General features: G+C 43.8%; 1 protein-coding gene across 1 annotated transcript in view; it reads right to left on the bottom strand.

Moving 5' to 3' along the window:
• Positions 1–15,841: 15,841 nt before the first annotated feature.
• The window catches only part of LOC103534450 (cytosolic phospholipase A2 beta), a 28,080-nt gene continuing 19,856 nt past the window's right edge, over positions 15,842–24,065 (bottom strand). The window contains exons 16-21 of the mRNA XM_030452621.1: positions 23,781–23,918; positions 22,547–22,651; positions 21,751–21,936; positions 18,709–18,875; positions 17,625–17,811; positions 15,842–16,124 (exon numbers count right to left, since the gene is read on the bottom strand). Coding sequence (XP_030308481.1) covers positions 15,880–16,124; positions 17,625–17,811; positions 18,709–18,875; positions 21,751–21,936; positions 22,547–22,651; positions 23,781–23,918 — 1,028 coding nt within the window. The 3' untranslated portion in view covers positions 15,842–15,879. The remainder of the gene's footprint in view (positions 16,125–17,624; positions 17,812–18,708; positions 18,876–21,750; positions 21,937–22,546; positions 22,652–23,780; positions 23,919–24,065) is intronic.

Here is a 24,065-nt window from a genome sequence, read left to right as displayed (position 1 = left end):
GCCCTAACCCTCACATGGAACCCTATCCACAGCACCACCAACAGTCAGCCTATGTGTTACCGTTCTACCACAAACCTTGAATCTACCAGCCCGAAGCAGCAATTCCCGGATGGCTTATTAGGGTCCCAAAAGTCCGAACAGTCGGGAATGGCAAACAAACACAAAGAGAGGCCAATGAAAATTTTTTCTTGCCCTAACCCTCACATGGAAGACTTCGCACAGCACCACCAATAGTCGGCCTACGAGTTTGCGTTTTACCACAAACCTTCAATTTACCAGCCCGAAGCGTCCGTTTTCCCGAATCGCAGAATTGGGTCCCAGAAGTCCAAATAGTTGGGACTAGCAAACAAACGCAAAGAGTGGCCACTGAAAACTTTTGCAGGCCCTAACCCTCACATGGAACCTTATCCACTGCACCACTAACAGTAGTCCTACCAGTTTGTGTTTTACCACAAACCTTCAATATACCAGCAGGAAATGGCCGTTTTCCCAGGTTGCTGAATGGGGTCCCAAATGTATGAACGGTCGGAACAGGCAAACAAACGCAAAGAGTGGCCACTGAAAACTTTGGCTGGCCCTAACCCTCACATGGAACCCTTCCCACAGCACCACACATAGTCGACCTACGGCTTTGCAGTTTACCACAAACCTTGAATGTACCAGCCAGAAGCGGCCGCTTTCCCGGATCGATGAATGGGGTCCTAGAAGTCCGTGAGGACGGGACTAGCAAACAAATGCAAAGAGTGGCTACTGAAAACTTTGGCTGGCCCTTACCCTCACATGGAACCCTACCCACAGCACCACCAACAGTCAGCCTTCTGGTTTGCGTTTCACCACAAACCTTGAATCTACCAGCCCGAAGCTGCCGTTATCCTGGATCGATGAATGGAGGCCAAAAAAATTCAAACGGTTGGGACTGGCAAACAAACGCAAAGAGTGGCCTCTGAAAACTTTCGCTGGTCCTAACCCTCACATGGAGCCTTACCCACAGCACCACTAACAGTCAACTTACGCGTTTGCGTTTTATTACAAACCTTCAATCTACCAGCCCGAAGCTGCCGTTTTCCTGGATGTGTGAATGGGGTTCCCAACGTCCGTTCAACGGTAACAGGCAAACAAATGCAAAGAGTGGCCACTGAAATCTTTGGCTGGCCCTAACCCTCACATGGAACCCTACCCACAGCACCACCAACAGTCGGCCTACGAGTTTGCGTTTCACCACAAACCTTGAATCTAAAAGCCCGAAGCGGCCATTTCTGGGATGGCTGAATGGGGTCCTAGAAGTCCGAATGGTCGGGACTGGCAAACAAACGGAAAGAGTGGCCACTGAAAACTTTGGCTGGCCCTGACCCTCACATGGAACACTACCGACAGCACCACCAAAAGTCAGCCTATGTGTTACCGTTCTACCACAAACCTTGAATCTACCAGCCCGAAGCAGCAATTCCCAGATGGCTTATTAGGGTCCCAAAAGTCCGAACAGTCGGGAATGGCAAACAAACGCAAAGAGAGGCCACTGAAAACTTTGGCTGGCCCTAACCCTCACAGGTAACCCTTCCAACAGCACCACCAACAGTCGGCCTACGGGTTAGCGTTTTACCACAAAACTTGAATCTACCAGCCCGAAGCGGCTGTTTTCCGGGATCGCAGAATGGGGTGCCAGAAGTCCGATCGGTCTGGACTGGCAAACAAACGCAAAGAGTGGCCACTGAAAACTTTGGCTGGCCCTAACCCTCACATGGAACCCTTCCCACAGCACCACCAACTGTCGGCCTACGGGTTTGCGTTTTACCAAAAACCTTGAATCTACAAGCCCGAAGTGGCCGTTTTCCCGGATCGCAGAATGGGGTCCCCAGCGTCTGAACGGTCGGGACTGGGAAACAAACACAAAGAGTGGCCACTGAAAACTTTGGCTGGCCCTAACCCTCACATGAAACCCTACCCACAGCACCACCAACGGTCGGCCTACCGGTATGTGTTTTACCACAAACCTTGAATCTACCAGCCCAAAGCGGCCGTTTTCCAGGATAGATTATTGGGGTCCCAGAAATCCGAAAGGTCGGGACTGGCAAACAATCGCAAAGTGTGGCCACTGAAAAATTTTACTGGCCCTAACCCTCACATGGAACCCTACCCACAGCACCACCAACCGTCGGCCTACGTGTCTGCGTTTTACCGCAAACCTTGAATCTACCAGCCTGAAGCGGCCGTTTTCCTGGATCGGTGAATGAGGTCCCAAAAGTCCGAACGGTCGGGACTGGCAAACGAACGCAAAGAGTAGCCACTGAAAACTTTGGCTGGCCCTAACCCTCACATTGAACCCTACCCACAGCACCACCAACAGTCGGCCTTCTGGTTTGCGTTTTACCACAAACCTTCAATCTACCAGCACGAAGCGGCCCTTTTCCGAATGACATCCTGTCAAGGTCCCTCTGGGTTCCATCCCTTCCCTCCCTTCCCTCCAGTGTGTTGACTTCCTCACACAGTTTGGTGTTGTCAGCAGACTTGCTCCGGGTGCATCTGATGCCACTCTCCATGTCACTAACAAAGATGTCAAAACAGCACTGGTCCCAGTACTGACCCTTGAGGAACTCCACTCTTCACACGTCTCAGTTTGGACCCTGAGCCACTTATCACAACTGTGTGACCATACAGTCAATTTCTTATCCAATGAGTGGTCCATCCATCAAATCCAATCTATTCAGTTTAGAGGTCTTAATGCTTTATAGGAAAGTGTTTAAGGCTTTGCACAACTCCAGGTAGAGGATGTCTGTCGCTCTGCTTTTATCCACCAAGGCTGTGACTGCATTTTAAAAGGCCACCAGATTAGTCAGGCAGGAATTGCCCTTAGTGAAGTCATGTTGGCTGTCACCAACCACCCCTTTGTTATCTGCTTCCCTTAGCAGAGCCTTCAGGAAGATCTGCTCCATGATCTTGCTAGGCACTGAGATGAAGCTGGCTGGCCTGGAGTTCCGTGGATCTTCTTTTTTATTCCATTTTTGAAAATATGAGTTATGTTTCCCCTTTTTCAGTCAGCAACAACTTCATCAGTCTGCCATGACTTTTCAAATATGATGGAGAGTGGCTTTGCAAATCCATCTGCCAGTTCCTTCTGGAGCTGAGAGTGAATCCCATCAGGTCCCATGGACTTGTTCACCTTCAGGTTCTTCAGGTGGTCTTGAACCTACTTTTCTTCTACAGTAGGAGGATCTTTCTTTTCCCAATCCCTTCCTTTAACTTTAGAAGCCTTAGGCTGTCAAGAGGTGGTTGTAATTGCTTTTCCATCCCATCAAAAGGGGGAACAGAAGCCAAGGGTCTCAAAGGGGTGTCTCTACACTGCATTTTGCAGCCCATCCCATGTCTCAAGTTGATGTGTGGCCCGGGGGGGGGGGGGGGGAAGCACCAAGTAGCCTAAGAGTCATGGGGAGTACACCCCCACACCAGGAAAAAGGAGAGGGAAAGAAGTACTGCAGCTCTCAGAAAGACTAAAACTCACTTTGATTAACAAACTCTTACTGGGGAGCTGGATTGAGGATGAATATAAGTTACGGGTTTTTTTGCAAATAGGGCAAAGGCAAAACCAATGTCCTATAGTATGTTATCGGAAAGAAGTCTCAAGTTGCTCTTACTTATGCTGTTGATATTTTTCACTCTTCTGAATTCCTATAGCTATACGAATCTCCTATTCCTATAGCTGCATAACATGACAGGTACACAAAATTATCCAGTTTTTATAGCCACAGGGCATGCAGCACAGTCTCAGCATGCTGCAGCAGTAGCAGAGAAACAGGCAGTCAATAGGTAACCACATCACTGAGTCTGCTCTTTTTTAGCAAGTAGTGTAAGGACTTTGAATAAGACATTGAATTGAAGACTTCCAGAGATCCCATCCCACACACACTTCTGTGTTTGCCCCAAGGAATGGTGTATTTTCAAAGTCTAATAATCATCAACACTAGACCAGCTCAGGTATGGTTTTGTCCAGATGAGCCTTAAAGACTCTCTATGGGTGGCAATTACTCAGTTTCTCTGGGTGGTCCTTTCAGTGCAGCTCTACTCTGAATGATTTTTTTCCTAAGGTTTCCTGAAGAATCTTCCAATACAGGACTTGTGCCTTTTGTTCCCCTTGACATCAAGTACCATTACCAAGAAGAGCATGGACCCATCAGCTTTGTACTTGCATTTCAGCCCTTGAAGGTGCTGCCTTCTCTTTTACTACACTAAAAAAGCACATCTCTACCAATTTGCCCTCATAGACTCTGTGCCCCAGACCCATGATCCCCTTGGTAGCCCTCTACCACATTTTCAGTTTCTCTGCTTCCCCTTGGAACTGAGCATTCCCAAGTTACTCACCACATCCCATGTATATAGTCATCACACCTCACTAAAGGGGGTTGCACTCCTGGCATGGCCCATAACTTTTTTTTTTTTTTTTTTCTTTATTTTGCTTCTATTTACTTTGTTTGTGCAGCCCTCTGGCTCTGACCATGGCAGCCAGTGGAGCTGCCAGATGTTTTCAGAGGAGCTGCTGCTCAGACTGTGCTGATTGATGCAGGGGCACATTCTGCAGCTGGTGCTGACTTTTGCACTTTTCCTTGTTCAATTTCGTGTGATTTCTCTTGGTCAAATCCTCACATTTTCTCAAAGTCCTTCTGGATTGGAATGGATCTACCTTTTGCCATATCAGCTCCTCCCTGGTTTTTTCCTATTGTCCCTAAATGTACTTGTGGGTGTTCTATACCTCACTCTACAGCTCAGGGATGAAGCTGTAGGATACAATGAGCCACAGTGTTTATCCCAGGATATTCCATTTGCCACCAGACAATATCTAGAGGCAAAGCTGTGAATTGCTGCCACTCTCGAAGGCATCTCAGCCAGCTTTCAAGCCATCTAACAGTGTTTATCCAGCAAGATTTCCACAACTTCCAGATGAGAATGCTCTGACAGGCAAGGGTCAAGCCTTACTAAAAGCATATTACATTTATTTTTCTTCACATGACCACATAGGTCTTTATTTCATCATGAAGGGCAATCACAAGGGTCAAGCCTGATGACACATTAGTAAATCCAGGTTGGATGTTCCTGATTGCCACCTTGTTCTTCATGTGCTTGGAGTTAGGTCCAGAAGGACTTGCTGTATGATCTCACTGGTGGCTCTGATGAGACTTGATTGGCCTCAGATCTTTTCTTGCCTTCACATTAGACTGTATCCCATCATGATCCCGTCCTCCAGCCACCACAACGCTTCATAGGCAATAGAGCAGAAACGCACAGCCTAATAGTGCAGGACTTCTCTGAACACCTCACTTCTCTAGGAGATGTTCCCTAGATCTCTGTTGCTTCTTCCAATATTTGCTGTCACAACTTCTTCCCTAATCACACTGCTACACACCGAGATATGCAACGAGTAATAAGAAAAAGAAGTTAAAAAAAAAATGATGGAATACTTCAGCCTCTTCTATACTGTCCATCACTGGGTTTTCCTTCCTTTCGTTTCCCTAGTGACCTGGCATTTAATCTAAACTTCTATGTCATTGATGTCTACATGGTTAAAAAAAAAAAAAAAAAGTAGCTGAATGAACTTCAGCAGTTCCTGCAGCATCCTAAATTTGGGCTCGAGCCAGGGAGCTGGAAGAGCTGTGGAGCCCTCTCCTGAGTCAGCTCTGCCACAAGGGTCCCTCAGGCAGCTCTAGCCCCAAGTTCTGCATATATTTGTATATTTGTTCCTTATCCTCTGTGTCACTGCCCACCTCCTGTTCTAGTAAACATGTTTCAATTTTATTTTCCAATTTTTAAGTCACTTGTCCTTATTCCCCTTTTATCTTCCATGGGGAGGATCGAGGGGAGTATTAGTGAGCAATTCTGTCCTCTGGATTTTGCTCCACCCAAACTGCTAAACCAGGAGAAAATGTCAAATAAGAAACCTGAATGTAAGTAATGAAGATGACTCTAAGAATTTATAGACTTGTATTGTGAAGGTCCCCTTCCATTTTCCTCTTGGCAAGGCTGTTGGCATCTAGGCCACCTCAGCACAGCTTCTAGCAGTCAAAAGGGAGAGAAGGAATGGGAACAAATTAGAATGAAAATGGGAAATAGTATATTAGGAAATATATATTAGGAAATTGCTGGATTAAGTGGACAGATCTGTTGATGTACAGAAAGGTGCTCACCCCCACAGATGCCTGCAGACACATGTGCTTCTGTGAGGGGCAGCTCATGGTCCAAACTCACCATCTGTCCTGGTTTGGGCCAGGATAAAGGTGATTTTTCTGTCTTGTACTTTTGCTTTCAGCTCAGTCTCTTGTAAGTAGCTGCACTTGCTGAAATTAACAGCAAGTTTCTGAGTCAGTGTCTGCTTCTAGGACTGATAACACTCGATGTTTATAGTTACTGCTAGAATCATAGAATCATAGAATTGGCTGGGTTGGAAGGGACCTCAGAGATCATCGAGTCCAAGACCGGTGTGCAGAGCCAAGGACACTGCTCAGCTCTGGGGAACATTTTACCCTCCAGAAGGAATAAAGAGGTACTACCTGCAGTCCTCCTTTGGGGAGGAACTGACAAGATAGATGCCAGAATTGACCCAACAGAGTATTCCATCCCACACACCTCATACTCAGGATAAATTTGAGGGATCACAAGGGTCAAGCCATGTTCCAGCCTCCTGCCCTTCCTGCTTCCCTTTCTTCACCTGTTCCCTGTTTCCTTCAGCATCCTGAGAGGATTCCATCTGTTCTTGTCTCTGTGCTCCTGATCCATGCCAGCCCATTTCTGTGTGTTCCTGCCTCCAGTTCCCAACCGCTGCTGACTCCAGGATTTCAGACTGGACTTTCCCAGGGCTGCCCTGCAGCCTCGGTGGTGACATGAGAGTTATTGGGGGGGAAAGGGGAACGAACGTGGGATCAATTTTCCTGTATATTTATATATATTTAGTAATTTTTCCCATTTATCATTACTGTTTCATTAAAGTTGTGTAGCTTAGTTTCCAACCCGTAACTCTCTCTCCCTTATTCTCTCTCCTTTCTGTATTAGGGAGGAGAGAGAGGTTAATAGGGAGCATCTGTCATTTGGTTTAATTACTGGGCCAGTGTTAAACCATTACACCACCCAAACAGTGATGTTTTATTATTAGTTCCATCTTGGTGGCCAAGACTGAGGTCCAGATTGTAAAGATGAGGCTCCATGTTAGGTCACCGAACCCACTTAAAGAATATATAGGCCCTGATAGAATGGTGGGTAAACAAATGAAATTGAAAAAAATGCCTTTTAAAATGGATTTTCCCATGAAATAAGAACATGACCTGCAGGACTTTTTCTGGATAAAGTTATCTCATTCTTTTCACAACACCTTGTTGAACTGGAAACTAGATAGCAAGTCACTAGTATAAACTGAGAGAGAGGGACAATCATCTAATCACAATGGAAGCAATTTACAGAAACGAGTTACCACCATTTTCAGAAATTGAACTGTAACAATCCGGATGGCCAGAGTTTCAGGAAGGTAAGAGACTTCAGGCTTTAAATTGTTTGAGCTTGACAGTGACAAATGAGAGGAATTAAATGCTGTCAGGGCTCGTCAGCACACCAAATTGCATTACTGCTGTCTTAGATGAGATCAGAGTAATAACTGCAACCTGATCCCCAGTCTCCACAGATGAAAGATAATTGCACTTAAATTCTTTGGCTCATCTTACGAAGTTTTCATGCTCTATTTTTGCCTACAGGTCCTGACATAAAGGACCCGTTGAACCAGTTGTGCAGCTAGGGAAGCTTCAGAATAACAAAATATCTGTTTTTTTTTTTTTTTTAGTGCTCTGAATGGCTACACAGCTACTGAACGCAGGCAGGAACCTCACTCAGTGATCTGGAAAAAAAAAAATCCCTTGGCAGCGAACTGAGCATCACAACCAGGGAGAAATCAATAAGAGAGCAGTTATTTCCTAATGAAATGAACTTTTCAGGGTTTGATAGATTCTTACAAGGAAGACATTCAACATTTCAAAAGTTGTTCACACATTAGAAATGTAAAATTCCATGAGATTAAATTAGTGAGTGTAAGCTTGTCTTTCTGCCCCTGAAAATGTATCAGAGCAGCCCATGCTCTTCCACTGTAAAAAATTTTCAGCAACAGAAAAAATAATGGAATTGCTTGGGTGGACTTGAGGGGACTGCAGCTCTAGGGCTTAGAAAGCATGACTTTACAAAGAAAAAGTCATGTCTGCAAAATTATTGTTGCTAAGCTATAAACAGTCAGCTTTGTAGCATTTCAGAGGGTTTGCATCTACCGCTACAATGAGCAAATAAAGAGGTAAACATCTCTTTCGCCACTTGCCAGAGGGATGGGAGGAGGGGGTGGCTTGAGAAAAGCAGATCATGAGGAGGTCATTATTACATGTACACATTTATTGCATTATTGCAAAAGTTAACTGAGGAATGAGCAGGGTTTGGGTTTCCAGGCATCCACACCCACGGGTAAGCCGGGGCTCACTGGTAATTACAGGGGCAATGCCTTAAAGCATTTTATAGTGTAGGTTAAATCTCTCAGTGATCTTCCTAATACATGTAGTGGCCTGCTGGCCTCACTAGCTGGATTGCCCTCTCCTCATGCCTTTTTCCAAGTCTTATTTCCAAAGCAGGAACTTCATGTGGTGTGCAACCCCATCTGCCTCTCCATGGCTCCTGTTTCCTCATTCCCAGTCACCTACATTTCAGCTCCTGGGTCTCTACTGAAATCTTATGTTTAACCCCATCTGGTAACCAATCCCCACTCAGCTGCTTGGGGTGGGGGTGAACCAGAAGGGTAAAAGTTAGAAAGCTCATAGGTTGAGATAAAACCAGTTGACTAAATAAAGCAAAAGCCATGCACATAAGCAAAGTGTGGGTGCTCAGCCATGTCCCAGACAGCAGGGCTTCATCATATGCAATGGTTACCTGAGAAATCAAACACCTTCACTCCAAACCACCCTTTTCCTCTCCCCTCCCAGCTTTATCTGCTGAGCATCACCTCTGTTCATATTATCAGATGGTGTGGAATATCTCTTCCATCAGTTGGGGTCCCCTCCCTGCTGCTTGCGCACCCCCAGCTTGCTCGCTGGTGGGGTGAGGTGAGAAGCAGAAAAGGCAATACTGAAAACATCTCTGCATGATCAACACAGACCCAAAATGATGCCCCAAAATAGCTATTAGGAAGGAAATTAACTCCATCCCAGTCAAAACCAGCACAGGGCACTGAGGAAGCAGCTTTGGCCATTACCTCCCCCAAAGGCATGAACTTGCTCAATAAGATATTTGCCAGCAGTAACTGCTGAACCTCTGGCTCCTAAGCTGGGACAGAGGTGAAACATCCCAACATTGTTCATTCCAGAGCTGTTTTCGCAACAGAAACCCCAAAGAGGCTCAGAGGAGCTACACCGAGTGCTGGATGGCAGCAGCAGGAGGAGCGCCCCCGAGACACCTGGGCAAGAAGGGTGTGCTGACAGATAAAATTACCAAGCTGTCTCCTGCCATGTAGTTTGATCCCAACTGAGGGCAGCTTGGCTTTCCCATTGTCACGGTTTAACACTGACCCGGCAATTAAACCGAATAACAGACGCTCTCTTTAATCTCTCTCTCCCCTCGATGAAGAAAGGAGAGAGAATAAGGGAGAGAGACTTATGGGTTGGAAACTAAACTACACAACTTTAATGAAACAGTAGTGATAAATAGGTAAAATTACTGAATATATACAAATATACAGGAAAATGGAAACCACATTCCTCCCCCCTTTCCCCCAATAACTCTCACGTCACCACCGAGGCTGTAGGGCAGCCCTGGGAAAGTCCAGGCTGGACTCCTGGAGTCGGCAGCAGTCGGGAACCGGAGGCAGGAACACACAGATAGGGGCTGGCACGGATCAGGACCACAGGCAGACGAACGGACAGGATCCTTCTAGGATGCCGGGTGAAGGAAGGGAAGCAGGAAAAGATCTGGAAAAATCTGGCTCGGCCCTCGTGATGCCTCAAATTTATACTGAGTGTGACGTATATGGGATGGAATACTCTGTTTGGTCAGTTCTGGCATCTATCTTGTCCGTTCCTCCCTAAAGGAGGGTTCAGGTGGGACCTCTTTATCCTCCTGGACAGTAAAATATTTTCCTCAGAGCTGAGGAAAACAGTGTCCTTGGCCCTGCATACCAGTCTCTAGCAGTAACTATAAACATCAAGTGTTATCAGTCCTAGAAGCACATACACTGTCTGAGAAACTTGCTGTTAATTTCAGCAAATGCAACTACTTACAAGGGACTTAGCTAAAAGCAAAAGTACAGAAACAGAAAACCACCTTTATCCTGGCCCAAACCAGGACACCCATCTTGGCTGGATAGTGCTTTGTGTTTGGAGACTTAATTCTCTCCTCCATCCTGCAAATTACTTTTTTAACTTAAGGAACTGGTTCACAGCCAGTGAATGTGGATTATATTTTCTGTGAGCTATGTCATTACCATAATTAAAACTGCTGCTTCCCATGGGGCTGTTTTAAGCTTCTGCCTGTATTTCTCACAGTCTGCAGTCATCAGTACTTCACGTCTTCTGTGCTCCTTGCAGTCCTCGTACCAATTAATTTGTTGTGAATGCTTGAGGTGGAAATGCTGAAGTCCTTGCCCAAGAGATCTTGCAGCCTGAATAGGATATATTGGGATTTGCATTAAGAAACCAGGTCACCTGAACTCGTCCACAACAGGACTATAATCCAAGGCCACTTCTGCAATGGGGGGACTCTTTACTTCCTCTCTCCTCTAGTACCAAACTGGAAATTGTTCCAAGGCTTTAGGAAAAGCCTTGTGTCCTTAAATATGGGGCAGTGTAGAGGCATAGTGGGTTAAATGTTCATTACACATTTCCAGCAGGGAAATCTGGGCTAAATCTCTGTAACTGCTCCAGTCTTGGTTTTCTACAAAAAGGAAACGTGTGGTGACTTGCTCTGGAAGATTTAAAGCCAAGAGATGCAGAGTTTGGTTTTCCAAGAACTCTGAGCAAGCAAAGTGAAGAAACTCATGGAGGTGCCAAACAAACAAATCCCCTCCCATAACCCAAACCAAAGCCTGATCCATCTACTATAATTCAATGTTTATGAATATCATGTTTTTCTTTAATATCTTTAAATTCCCTAAGCTTTCCTCCTTTCGAAGGGAAGATGTACACACAGCAGCCAGCTCTGCTGCCCTAGTTCCTGCCCAGGCCTAGCCCCTGTGTGTCCCTGAAGGACCAGGATTTGTCACTGCATTGCACAGCACCAGCTAAAAATGCAGATAGGGACAATTTTACAGGATTGCTTCTAACACAAAGTTTGACAGTTTTGGTTTTTTGGGGAAATTGAGCTTTTGATCTGCAATGCCTGGTAATCTTTTCTTCTCTTTGGCCACCACGAAAGCAATTTTTTCTGTACAGCAAGGGTGCTCAAGGCAATTTTTCTATTAAAAGCTCCTGTCTATGTGGTGCATTAGCAGTGTGCTATACCTGAAAATTTTTAGCAGCTGTGGACAGCCTCCTTTCTCTTCAGCAAAGGGAAACATAGCAGTCAGGGTGGTTTTAGAAATGTAGCTACTCCTCCCAAGCAGAAGAGCACTGCCAGTGCTCCTCTAGGGAGAAATCCAAGCCTGAAAGAAAAGCATTTGCCACAGGGGTGGCGGTGGCTTTTTCCGTTCCCTTACAGAACAGAAGCAGCCTTGCCGCAGCCTGGATATGCAAGAGAGTTCAACTGGGATTCTCATCTCCATGTATTTTAAATCCTTACACCTAGGAAGGAAGGAAGGACGCTCTCTGCTGGAGCTGCTGTCAGTCACAAAAAATTCAGCAAATGAAAGTATTGAAAAACTGTTGCATTTTCTTTTATTCTTGAAAATTCTTAACTGCTTTTACAAAACCAAAACAAATAAATAAAAAAACTAAAAAAAACCAAACACCAAGAAAAAAAAAACCTACAGATTATTCTGTTTTAATTTAGATGTTTTAAACTCAGTGATGTTCATTGAAAACCATTTAAATCAAACCACCAGGAGGCCAGATAAGGCTGTGCCTTGGCAGTGGCTCAGCACAGCTGCTTTCCTACCTTGACTTGTGCCATTCCACTGGAGGTTTTACCACAGAAGGTAGATTTTGTTCTACTTATTTCTGAGCTCTTAACATCTTTGTAAACCAGAACATCTTTATTATTTTTCCACCCAATCTTGAAACTAGTAAGTACCCTACAACAATGGTCAGCAGGCATTTCGTGCTCATACAACGGGAGAGAATAGAGTCTTGTGTTTAAACACAGAAAGACTTTCATGGACCTTGTCCTCTTTTGGAATATTTTATTTTTAATAATATATTACTAAACAGTTAAATGACACAAGCAAGCAATTTCTATGAAGACCAGCCAACTGTTCAAGAACAAACTTTTGTTTCCCTTGTGTTTGACAGCAGATTGCAGGCTCTGTATTTGTGAAGGTTTTCCAGCAAAATGTTCATCTGAGAGCAGTGATCTGAGGTGCATTTTGGGAAAGGTATTTGTGCTTGCATTCACTCTCACCTTGGTTCAGCAAAACCAATGCCAGAACAGCAAGGGGTGGTTTATCAGCATCTCCCCTTTCCTGGGGAGACACAGGCAGACATCCTGCTCCTCCCTGTGCCCACTTTGGTGTCCCTGCACTCTGCTGAGGCACCTGGCACAGCATCAGGCAGGACTGAGGACAGGGAACCATCACACAACCTTCAGGGATGGGTCTCTCCACCCTGCAGAGTCTTCTGGCAGCCTTTACTTTCACAAATGCTCTCCGGGTGCTCCTGCAGCAACATTCTCCCACAAATGTCATGCTACAAAAAAAACAAAAACAAAAGCAAACACCAAAAAAAAAAAAAAAAAAAAAAAAAAAAGAAAACAAACCACTCTGATGAGCAACAATGCAACCTTCACATAATTCCAGGTTCTGAAATGCAAAAATGTATTTTTTTTTAAAGAGCTAAGGCCACATCCTTGTCTGTGCCTGGTGGCTGCAAGATTCTACAGAGGTCCCCAGGTCTTCTTTTAAGTGTTGGTACAACGTTGGCTGCAGTCAAACTCCCTTCCCACCTCCTCCTCTACCCACAGGTACCCCCCCCTCACTCTATAACAAGGCTTAGCAATCTCTTAGAAAAGTTCTTCTCCCCAGCCTGTAGGCTACCTGAAAACACTGGGGTTTTTTTTGGCTATTTCACATTTTAGTAGCTATTTCTGTTTCCATTAGCATCACCACAGATGCTCCAAACATTTCCCAGCCATTGGGTCTTTGGAGCATATAAAAACCCGATTTTCTCTGTGGCTGAGCTGTCTCATTGCAGAGGATGTGCTGCCAACACTCCTGAGAGTTACGGATCACCCACTGAACAGAACAGGGATATCTTTGCAGTAGGAGAGCATAAAAATTAGGTAGATGAGGTAAAGCAGTGTTCCTATTCATTATATGGGTGATGAAAGGCAATTACATAATATCATTGGTGGTCTTATTCCACCAAAATCAGCTATACCTAGAGCGGGGGGGCTGCCCTGAGTCACTGATTCTGAAGGCCAAGTCTTCCACCTTATGGTAGATAATCGGTTGAAATAGATAGGTGTTAGTGTTGAAATCTCAGTCTGCTGAGAACACCCCTGTCCCAGACTGAACTGAGTCCTTTAACCACTGTAGCAAAAAAAGCTGCTATCACCTGCTATTTTTGGGACTCCTCACAAACTGTTCACCCACCCCAGCCCCTCCTGTGGAACAGCACCATGCTGGAAAACAGGAATGGTAATCCCACACCCCAAGCTCATCAGTCCAGGGAGGGTATGGAGACAGGCAGCATGGTGGCATCACTCACTCCTTGTCCATCCTTTCTGCTCCTGCTGCCTGGCCGGGATGGGCAGGGGGAGCCGTGGCTGTGGGATGTGGGAGCACAGAGACATCCTGGAATCAGGTTTTGCTCTGTGGGAAGGGGTCTTTTTATAGGACCAGGCATGAAAAGAGCCCACACCTTGTGTGTGTGAGTGACACAGCTGTGTCCTTGTCGCTGTACACACCTACACCAGGGCACACTCTGTGCCTGGGCATGACACTCTCCTGTGCCAAGGCAGCAGAGTGGTTGAACGGTGTCTTCTGAGATGCAGCCCTGCTGCCACCTCACCTTTCAACTCCAAATGGCTATTTTTTTTTCCTTGAAGCTGGTATCCAGGTGGTTCTTTTATCTTCCTGCCCTGAATTCAGCTTTACAGTTGCATTCCAGCTGTTGAGACTCCTCAGATTTTGGCTCAGGAGATCAGCATTGTCCAAGGAACCTTGCTGAGGTTTATTTATTGCCAGTGCTTGCAGCAGAAGAAGGATTTGGTAGATACAGAGCTCAGGCCATGAAGCCTTTTGGAAATGTTATCCCTCTGAGCTTGTATGTGTACACCAAAAAGGCAAATCCTTGTTTTTCTGCCTTTCTTTTTTCTGATTTCAAGTAAAATAATTTCTAGTAAATTTCCAACACAGAAGAAATGTACAAGATTTTTCCTTGGAGGTCCTGAGGAATATCCCAGGTTTGAATTAAATAAAGCAGAAGAAAGTCCAAATTCTTCAGTGCTAGGAACTGGAAACTTCTTTGACTTCTGTGGAGCTCTGTTTTGTATTGTTCAGCAGCCTTCCCTACCATCACTGTAATATGGTGGAGAAATAAAAAGGCATTCTAAGCTCATAGTTCAAGGCAAAGTTTCTCCCTACACTCCAAAACAAATTAAAACCAGATGCAATTTTTCCAAAAATTTTCCTCCAGCAAAGAGGTGGGATAAAGAATTTCCTTTTTTGAAATTTGTGTTCTGCTTTAGTGTCTTAAGTCTTAAAAACACGTTGCCTTTAATGTTAGGGATGGAAGACTGTAAAGGCAATAAAAATCTGCTTAGTGTGAAAATACAATTGCTAAAGACTTTGCTGGTGAGTTATGGTTTCCCACATTCAGATTACATAAATAAGGAGCACCAGATTATGTCATGGTTACTAAATGAAGTGTACTTGAGTCTATGGTAATTATTTCACTCAAGTTTTCTCTATCAAAAGCTTGTTTTGATACTTTTGCTAAAAAGCTCTTGACATTTTAATGCATAAAGGCACCATCCCTATGAATCACTCATATCACTCATGACTTATGCAGATTTTTTTCCTCCAGCCAATGCTCAAAAAAACCTCTATACTCAGTATGATGTCCTCTCTCCTTGAAATGTAACTGCCCCCCTCATGGAAGTCTGGAGCAGCATTTCTGTGCCAAACTCTTGCAGGGAAATGGAAAGAAGGAGTAATTTCTAAATCAGCAAAGGGAACTGGCCAGACAGAATGTAATTGTCCACATTGCAGCTTGGCAATTGTCCACATTGCAGTTCACAGCTCTCTAAGACTTTTTGGCCTGACTTCAAAACTGAGCCCACCAATTCAGTGCAAATTCTAGTTGCTCAGCCTGTCCGAAAATCTGGACATTACTGAGTGCAAGTGGCTAGGTCTTGGTTTGTAATGAAGCACTGAGAAGACACCAAAAAGGGGCTCACGATTGAGGGCACAGGCTCATTACAAAGAATTATCATTATTATCACCACCTTCTGTAACATCAGTGAGATCCTGGGAGGTCTGTGCTAACCAGGACCCTATTTTCTTACCAAGTAGGACCACAGCGTGAGGGCCTCGTGGTCTTGGGGAAAATCTGGGGAAAGGAGATTAAATAAACCTTTTTGAAAGCTAGGAACTTGAACAAGGCAAAAATGAGAAATGTTTCCTCAGTTTCCTGTGAATAATGAACACTGTGATGTGTTGTGACTGTGATATGGTGCAACATGGCTGTGATGTGATGTGTTCAATGGGCAACAGCACAAAAAAACCAGCCCAGCCTAGGGGTATCCAGCTCGAGAGTAGCTGGGCAAATTCCCAGTCCTGATGATTCTCCTCCTTTCCACAGCACTTCGGATTGCCTGGAGGACCAGGGCTTTGTTATTGAGAATGTTGTATTCACTCAGCTTCACCAGTTTGTCAAAATTTTCAGGGGAGTAGATTAGCCTAATGAGGTAATAGGGTGAGCAGTTGTTCTTCAGATTCACTTTGCCTTCTTCCAGCTCTGAGTGAGAGCGCTTGACCCCTGCAGAGAAAGACAAAAACCACCAGGGTCAGCTGAATCAGGAGCACAAAACAGCTGGTGTTGGAGGGAATGGATCTACTTGGCAGAACACACTGTTAAACACAGCCTCCAGGAAAGACTGCACCCTTCCACAGCTTGGAAAAGCCATTCCTGGTCAGTTTTCCCAGACAGTCCTCCTTCCCCCTCCTGCCAAAGCTCAGATCTGGAAATCCCTCAGCAGGGCTGGCAGGGATTTCCCCTTTCCCCCTCACCTTGCCTCTGCAGTCATTTCTGGGCAGCGTGTCCCTGCTTCCACAGCTTTTCCCATAAATTCAGACAAGCCTGGAACACCTTCCAAAATCCATGCTCAGATCTTGATTAAAATGACAAGAGCATCTCTGCCAGCTTGAGCAAAGGGACACCCTGGTACTCCCAAGGAGGCTGTGACACTAACCAGGACTGACTTCCTGTTGCAGAGGGAAGAGGAACAGAGCACCCCACACCAACCTCTCATTCTGCAGTTCCAGTTCTCAGTCTTGGATTAACCCAAGCCCTTGGATTTACCCTTTTCCATTCTCTATGTTTAGTAAATCATTTTGCCTATAAGCAGACATCTTAGTCCCCTCCACCAGGTGGTTCAGCAACCTCACATTTATTCTTCTACAAATTTTCAGAAGTTACGGGTTTTTTTCCCTCTTTTTTTTTAACCTGTCTTCTTGCATTCTGAACCAAATATGCCCAAATCACAGATGTATTGTGAGATGACTGTCAGAAGGGCTACAGGCAGACTGCTGAGATATTGCTCATGATGTCTACCAGAACTGCATGAAAATTACACATGAACTTTGCTTGAGACATAGCAAGGTTAATCCAGCCTAGTGGTTTCTGAGCGGTGTGATCACAAGCTGTCACTAGAAGTGGTTTTATTAAAAATGTCCAAGTGTTGCTTCATTGTGCCTCCCAGTATTCAGAGACAAATGTTATTTGTGCTACCCAGATACAGCTGCGTCTGTCTCAGGTCACAGTCTACGGCTGTAAATGGGCACTCCTTTTCTAGAATTTAAACAGTTCAAAGCAGAAAAATTAAATACCAACATTCCACAAGGTGTCTCTCAACCACCTAGAAATTAAAAGCTCCCATTTAAAAGTGAAATCCATGCAAGGAGGTTGCCAAGGTCCCTCCTCCCCCAACCACCCACACCAGTTGCTGGCTGTCAGCTTGACTGATGAATCACTGGAAGATGTGCCGGTGAGCTCCACACCTCATGAATATGGGCCTGGAGCACTGAGAAGCTGAAGGAGTTGCTTTGCTCTGACAGATACCTGGGCATCCTCATTCACTGGCTGATTGAAGAGGAAAATATAGTTATATGACAACAGTGGTAGACAGGACTACCTCACTGAAAGGCTGTGCCCTCACTTAAAATTATTACCACAAAAAACAAATGAGATCCATGCTGCATAAAGACAAATGACCTGAATGCAACTAAAAAAGTATAGGGTTTTTTTGACTGTACTTACCAGGCTCCTTGAATTCCTTAAAGGTGTCATTGACCAGGGGGAAATGGATGATTATGGGTGCTCTGGGGTCCTCTGCATCCGAAAACACGTAACATTCCTTTGGGTTCTTCTCATCTTCTTTACTCAGCTCCACTTTGGGGAATGGGATTTTTTGTATCTTGCAGTATTTGTAGGTCATCTCTAATTGCTGTGGACACAGAATGCATTAAAGCCAACACTTAGACAAGAATAAGGTTACTGAGGTATCATAGAAACACTGTGGCAAATGGATTCAGTCCCTAGAACCACTCCGCAATGACTGTGCAGGTTAAAGTAGCCTTGGAATAACCTTCCTTTCTGCCATGGCTCACCACAAGTCCGAAGGTGTTTCTTACCACCCTATAATGTTTTTTCCAGCTAGAGGGAATGACCAAAAGCCACACTTGAGTTTGTCATGAGGACAGAGCAGGAGAGCCCGAGGTCATGTCTCCAGCAACCAATTGTTACTGTAATTCCCTGGGGATCCTAGGAGTCATACACTGCAATCCACTCCAGAAAAAAAGAGCCTAATATTTTCTATAGCCCTGGTCCTGGGGAAAGTTCTTTCCTTCTCCGAGATATGGTCACCAGTTTGCTCATGAGTATATATGGTCAAGATTTGGACAGAGCTACTGACTTGTAAATTTTACACTTGCATATTCTGTCCTGTTGGCCAATCCCTATTCCTGCTCATCACCAAAATAAACCAAAACCAAAAATACCAAAACCAAAAAAACAAATAAAGGGAAGGGGAAATAATTTTCCTGACCACCCATGTGGACCTACAGAAGCCCTGAAAGATGTGATCAAAACTATATAAACATGATACCTGCAACACAACCAACAACAGTTTCCAACATCCTTTGAGAAGACCACCAAACTCCATTACCTCCCAAGCTGACCTTTCCAATGTGAGGATCCCTACCATGCTTTCACCCATCAGTCATTTTGGAGCAACTGGTTATTGTGTGGTTTGAACATCAGATCTGAATTTGGCCAGTCCACATCACAGCTTCACAAGAAGATTTTTAGCAGGGCTACAGGGAACAGATGATGATAATCTCACCTTGAATGCATCACCCAAACCATAATCAAGGGAGATGATGACATCTACATTTCTCTCTGGCTTGAAAAGTGCTGCACCACTGGTGTTGATGAAATAGCCAACATCTATCAGGCAAAGATATTTCTGCAGCGGTGTCAGATCGTTAGGAAAACCATCCAGCACAGTGTCTGAAAAACATTTTGAATAGAGTTAGTGGTTCATTGGGCAGTAATTCTCTCTGTGCTAGGTGTTCAATGCAGCCCCTTGGTTGCCTTCAGGACCAGGCTCACCTCCCTCCCACAAACGTGGCCTCAGGGGCCTCCAAACTGCACCTCTGTGCACATCTACCACACTCCCCTGGCACACTCCCAAAGGCAGTGAGTGGGAGGACTGGGGAAACACAGAATCCACTGGCCTCATGGCAGCCCTGGGGATTGATTTTTCACAGAATACAGATTTTAGCCAATTTTTTTTAACTGCAAGAACTGGTAAAAATGAAAAAAAAACCCCAGTGTGACAGTGTAGCAACAAATCTAATGAATGCAGTACATCTCTGCATTTGCTCATTTCTGATTTTGCATTTTCAGGATTGGAATCTTCCCTAGGGTGAAAAATCTGACTTCAACCTCATTTCAGTGATCTCTCATATAAATTATCTTAGCCATGCTGCAAAAAATACACCACATCATGCACATAGCATGCCCTACCAACATCTTAAAATATTGCTTCAATTAATTAAACCTCAAATTAGTGCAAAAACAAGCCAAAAGGGGATCATGCAAAGGCAAGCTGGGATCTAAAGTCAGTTTCTGATAGCTAGATGCATTTATTCTGCTAGCAAGATACCATTTCAAGTCCCATCAACTAAGAAAGATTTTTCCATGGCTTTAAATATCAACATTGTTTTAAGAGAGTTCCTCAAGTTCATTAAGTGAGGCAGCAAAGCCCAAAGCAGATCTCTTGGGCTTTAAATCATTTGTGTTTAGGTATTTTAAGAAACCACTTATCATAGAAATACTGCAAGTAAGTTCCAGTATTTCTCTTCTTTGGATCTCTCTGCCTCTCTTGGCCTCATTCTGTAGTGTTGATTTAAATAGTGTAGAATAACTCTAGCATGTTCCATAGGCTGGAATGTTTGACAGCAGCTTGAAGTAATAAGAATTTCCATTACTTGAAGTAATGGAAATATTGTTTTCCATTCCCTCACTGTCAGGTCCTTTACAAAATTATTTTCTTATTTTCGCATTCCTAGCTGCTGGAGATTCACAGATTCTGCTGTAATAAGAGGACATTTGCTTCCAGTCCTTCACTCTTTTTAGTTTCAATTGGCCTGGTAAATATTTTTATTTGAAATTTCATTACCCCTATTTTTTTATCACAGAGATGGGACTGGGCAGCATCTATCCATGGCTGGGTATGTGAATGAGAATCAGGCATTTCCTTGGCAGTATCTGTCTTCTTCCATCTCACACTCAAATAGGGACTGGAAGAAGTCCTGCCTCAGGAATTTCCATGGAAGCATGAACCCTACTGTAAATGCATTACACTGATTCCAGGCTATGAGTCCCCAGGTTTCTCACCAGGAAAATAAGGCTTTTCATATGCCATTTAGTGTCACATAAACTGAGCTGTAGGGAAGAATTCAAACACAGCTCTGTCCAGGAGACTTCAGCTGTGTGAGACCATCAGTTGTGCTCACAGAGCTGGCATCTCCTCCTCTTGCTCCTAGAGATGGATCCATGCTTGGTTTTAGCTTGGTCTCAAGCATACAGAAAAAGAGGATTCAAAATCTGCTAATTTTTTCCCATTACAGACGTTCACTTTCATTTTTCCCATTACATGTTTTCCATTTACTTTGCTTTATTTGTAGAATGTATACCCTGAGGTAGCCTTTTGTGTCCCTATACTCTGTTTCTTCAAATTATCCTTGAAATTTGTTTCTCCATATTTGTCTTTACAAAACAGATAGTCAGCAAACGTAAGGAAAATTAGTTTTTAAAAATATTTACTGACAGACAATTTCACCCTTCATCCACTTTGTGAAGCTACTTGCTTGCTCCTACTCTCACCCACCAGTCTTATGCTACTTGTTTTCTCTTTCTCTCACTTGCTGAACATTTTAAAAGCACTTAGCACATTGTGGGCTCTGCCATAATCCACAAAAAAAACCAAACAAACAAACAAACAACTTCCAGCATCTCTTGCCATTGTCAGCAAACCATGGAGCAATGGCAGACAGGGATAAAAAGTGTTGGAACTTGCATGAAACAGGGGAGAGAAAATACAAGCTGACAAAGGGAAGGATTCAGAGGAGGCAGAGCACACACTTTTCTTGCTGAAGTGAGATGGAATCTCATGGAATAAATGAGGACACTGGAATTTCAGGAATGTTTGAGATGCACAAAACCTCAGCTCCATCACTGTGCTATCATTCCAGTTTCACATATTTTGAGGTAAAATTATTACAATTTTTCACTTTGCCTTCATGCAGACCACAGGCCATAAATTGCTGTTCAATTTATACATCAAGTCTATATATTCCATCGGTTTAATATATATACGGTCTAAACCTATGTTGCTTTAACTTTCTTCTGCTGGACCCTGGTATTTCTGCTTCAGAAGAGCTAAGGAGAGGTCTCTGGATGTATCAGAAATCCAGAAATACATCAGGCAGAAATACCACACATATAGGGAACCACATGCTTGCACTCAGCTCTTTCTTCATCTGACCCACATAATAATTTGCTATTTTATGCACCCAGTGTTAACTTTTGTTTCTTGACCTCTAGAGATTCCACCCTTTCTGAATCTGTTGACTTCCTATGCAGTGACAAACTGCCTGTAGAAGAGCATGGATTGACCCAATTACAGATATCTTAAGGAGGTGAGAGTGGCCCATCAACTAATTCACCTGTTACACTAAAGAAACAAGCATTAGGAGCATAGATCCACCTCATTTCAAATCCTGAGAAAATATTTCTAAATGTGAGATTTCCAAAGTCTAAAAAAAAAAAAATCTGAGATGTTACCTGCAAACTGCAGCTAACTCTTTGTTGCAGTTACCTTTCCATTCAATAAATTTTTTCTGATGGATATAATCCTTATGGAATTCTAGGCCTCTCAGGAAGTTATGAGACCTTCCCAATAGTGGTCGTGTGGTCATAATGTCCTCAAACATTTCATACAACTTCCCTGACAAGCAAGATGGAGGCTCAATGATGGGGACTTCCTCCTCAGGGGACTGCTTTTCTGAAAAAAAAAAAAAAAAAAAAAAAAAAAAAGAGGGAAGAAAAAACAGAGGAAAAAAAATTAGAAAAAAAATCATCCATCTCTTCTCTCAGCCCCCTTTAGTGCCTGGCTTCCGCTCTGTCCCTCCCCTCCCCCTTTCACCCAGTTAGCTTGAATACATCTGCAAATAACCATTCCCATTAAAACAAAGATATTTGGTTTTGTTTAAAGCAAGCACAGCTTTTGCCTTTTCCTCTTTCCAATGACACTCTGGTTTTGCACTTTTGACTGCCAGCAGAAGACTCCTTCCCATTTGCAGGCATGGGAAGAGTCATTTAAGAGACCATGAACATATTTAAATCAAAACCATTCGTATCTAGCATAAACTGTGCCTCTGGGTTAAGAAATAAAAATAAATTAGATTAACACATCACATAATGATCATTTTGATATAGCTGAAGATCATGCTGGAAGATCCACAATGAAGCAACGCAGCATGCAACAATTTAGGGAGAAAATCCTGTGGGAGAGATTATTCACAAACAGTACCAAAAGTCTATCTTTTTTTAATTCTGTCCTGAATAACAAGCACTGTCTGGTCAAAAACAAACGATGATTTTGAAACTCTTACCTATATCTACCATATCTTTGGCCCATCGATCCCAGAATTCATTGGAATTTGAGGACCAGTACAAGCCATCCAGCAAATTCCTAGTAAAGATGTTTGTCCAAAGACCTGCAAGTCAAACCACATGGAAAAAATACTGTACCAGCACCAAATGTTAGCCATGGACTATTAGAAATACCCTTCCTATAAAATTGGCCCACATGAACTGACACAAATGAAGAAGTAGGTCCCACAGGCTGCAAGCACCATCATTTGAGTGCTCATTCTGAAGAGATCACCAGACTCAGACCACTTACTCTATAGCACAGACTAACAAAATATCAGGAATCAATCACCCAAATGACATTTTAGAGTGTTTACTTGTGAAAGAAGGCAGGCTTTGGAAAGCATGGTGAAGCCATATAAGCATATGGCCCTTCTTTAGAAAAATTTATTCTTTAATTTTATCTCAGACTCATATTTTCCCTTTCAGGAATGTTTTGTTTCTGTGGAGTTCAACTGGTCCAGTATTTAAATAGAACTGGCTCCATGTGCTCTAGGAAAGCAAAGAACTATCCTTTGTCATAAGGTACTCACAAAAGGAATAAATTCAAACTCTAGTAGACTTCAGTGGGAGTGAAATATGATTTTTGTCTCCACCAGTTTTTCGTATCAAAAGCTGAAATTCTGACAAGTATTTAAAATCTGCCTGGGCAGATGGGTTCCTCTGACAAATTGTTTTTCCCTTTCGCCTTCAGAGAGGAGAACAGGTGCTGGAAGTTAAAAGGGGTTTTTTCATCCTTATGGGAAGAACCATAGTTACAATAGTGACACTGTTCTCAACCCACAAAGCTCAGATGGTTCTCCCCATTGTGGGTTGTTCTGGATGAGTGATATTTTATTTTCAGCTTCTTCCAATTCTACCCCTGGGAATGCATAGCCCAGAAATATAGTGGGTGAAGTTGAAGAGCTGATGACTGCTCAGGAGAAAAAAGCTTATTATTTTCTCAACTTGCCTTGTCCCTCCTGGTTTGGTTTAGAAAACAGGGAGGCGAACAAAGCTACAACTCTTCCAAATAGGGAGGATGGGAGGCAAGAAGCTTTACAAGGAGCAGAAATGTACAAAAGGGGTAAGAAGCCCATTGAATCCAGCCCTAGAGCAGACCATCTGCCAAGGAAGGCTGTATACAGCCCAGTGCCCAGCTTATACCATGCTTTCTACCATGTCATCATTACTTATAGTGCACCTATAGATCACCTTCCAGATAGCAGATCCTGGATTCTGGGAGCTTCTTCACCCTCCTTCCCATGAAGAACTCACTGTCAAAATATTCTGAACGAATGGAGGCTCCGTATTTTGGTATGGATACCTCATAAGGAGAGAACTCTGCCCACTCTACAAAAGAATAGACAGGCAGCATGTTTACTGTAATAAAAACAAGAAAACAAAATCTTCCCCTGTGGATAAAGCTATAAAACTAAAAGATTCCTGGATCTTGCTTGGTTCAGTAGCTCTGTACTGTAGGTAGCTTAATATTGCAAA

The sequence above is a fragment of the Calypte anna genome, chromosome 5A, assembly GCF_003957555.1.
Source record: "Calypte anna isolate BGI_N300 chromosome 5A, bCalAnn1_v1.p, whole genome shotgun sequence".
In the NCBI taxonomy this organism is placed as follows: Eukaryota; Metazoa; Chordata; class Aves; order Apodiformes; family Trochilidae; genus Calypte; species Calypte anna.
Note: the sequence above shows the minus strand (reverse complement) of the source record. Positions and strands in the feature narration are given on the sequence as shown.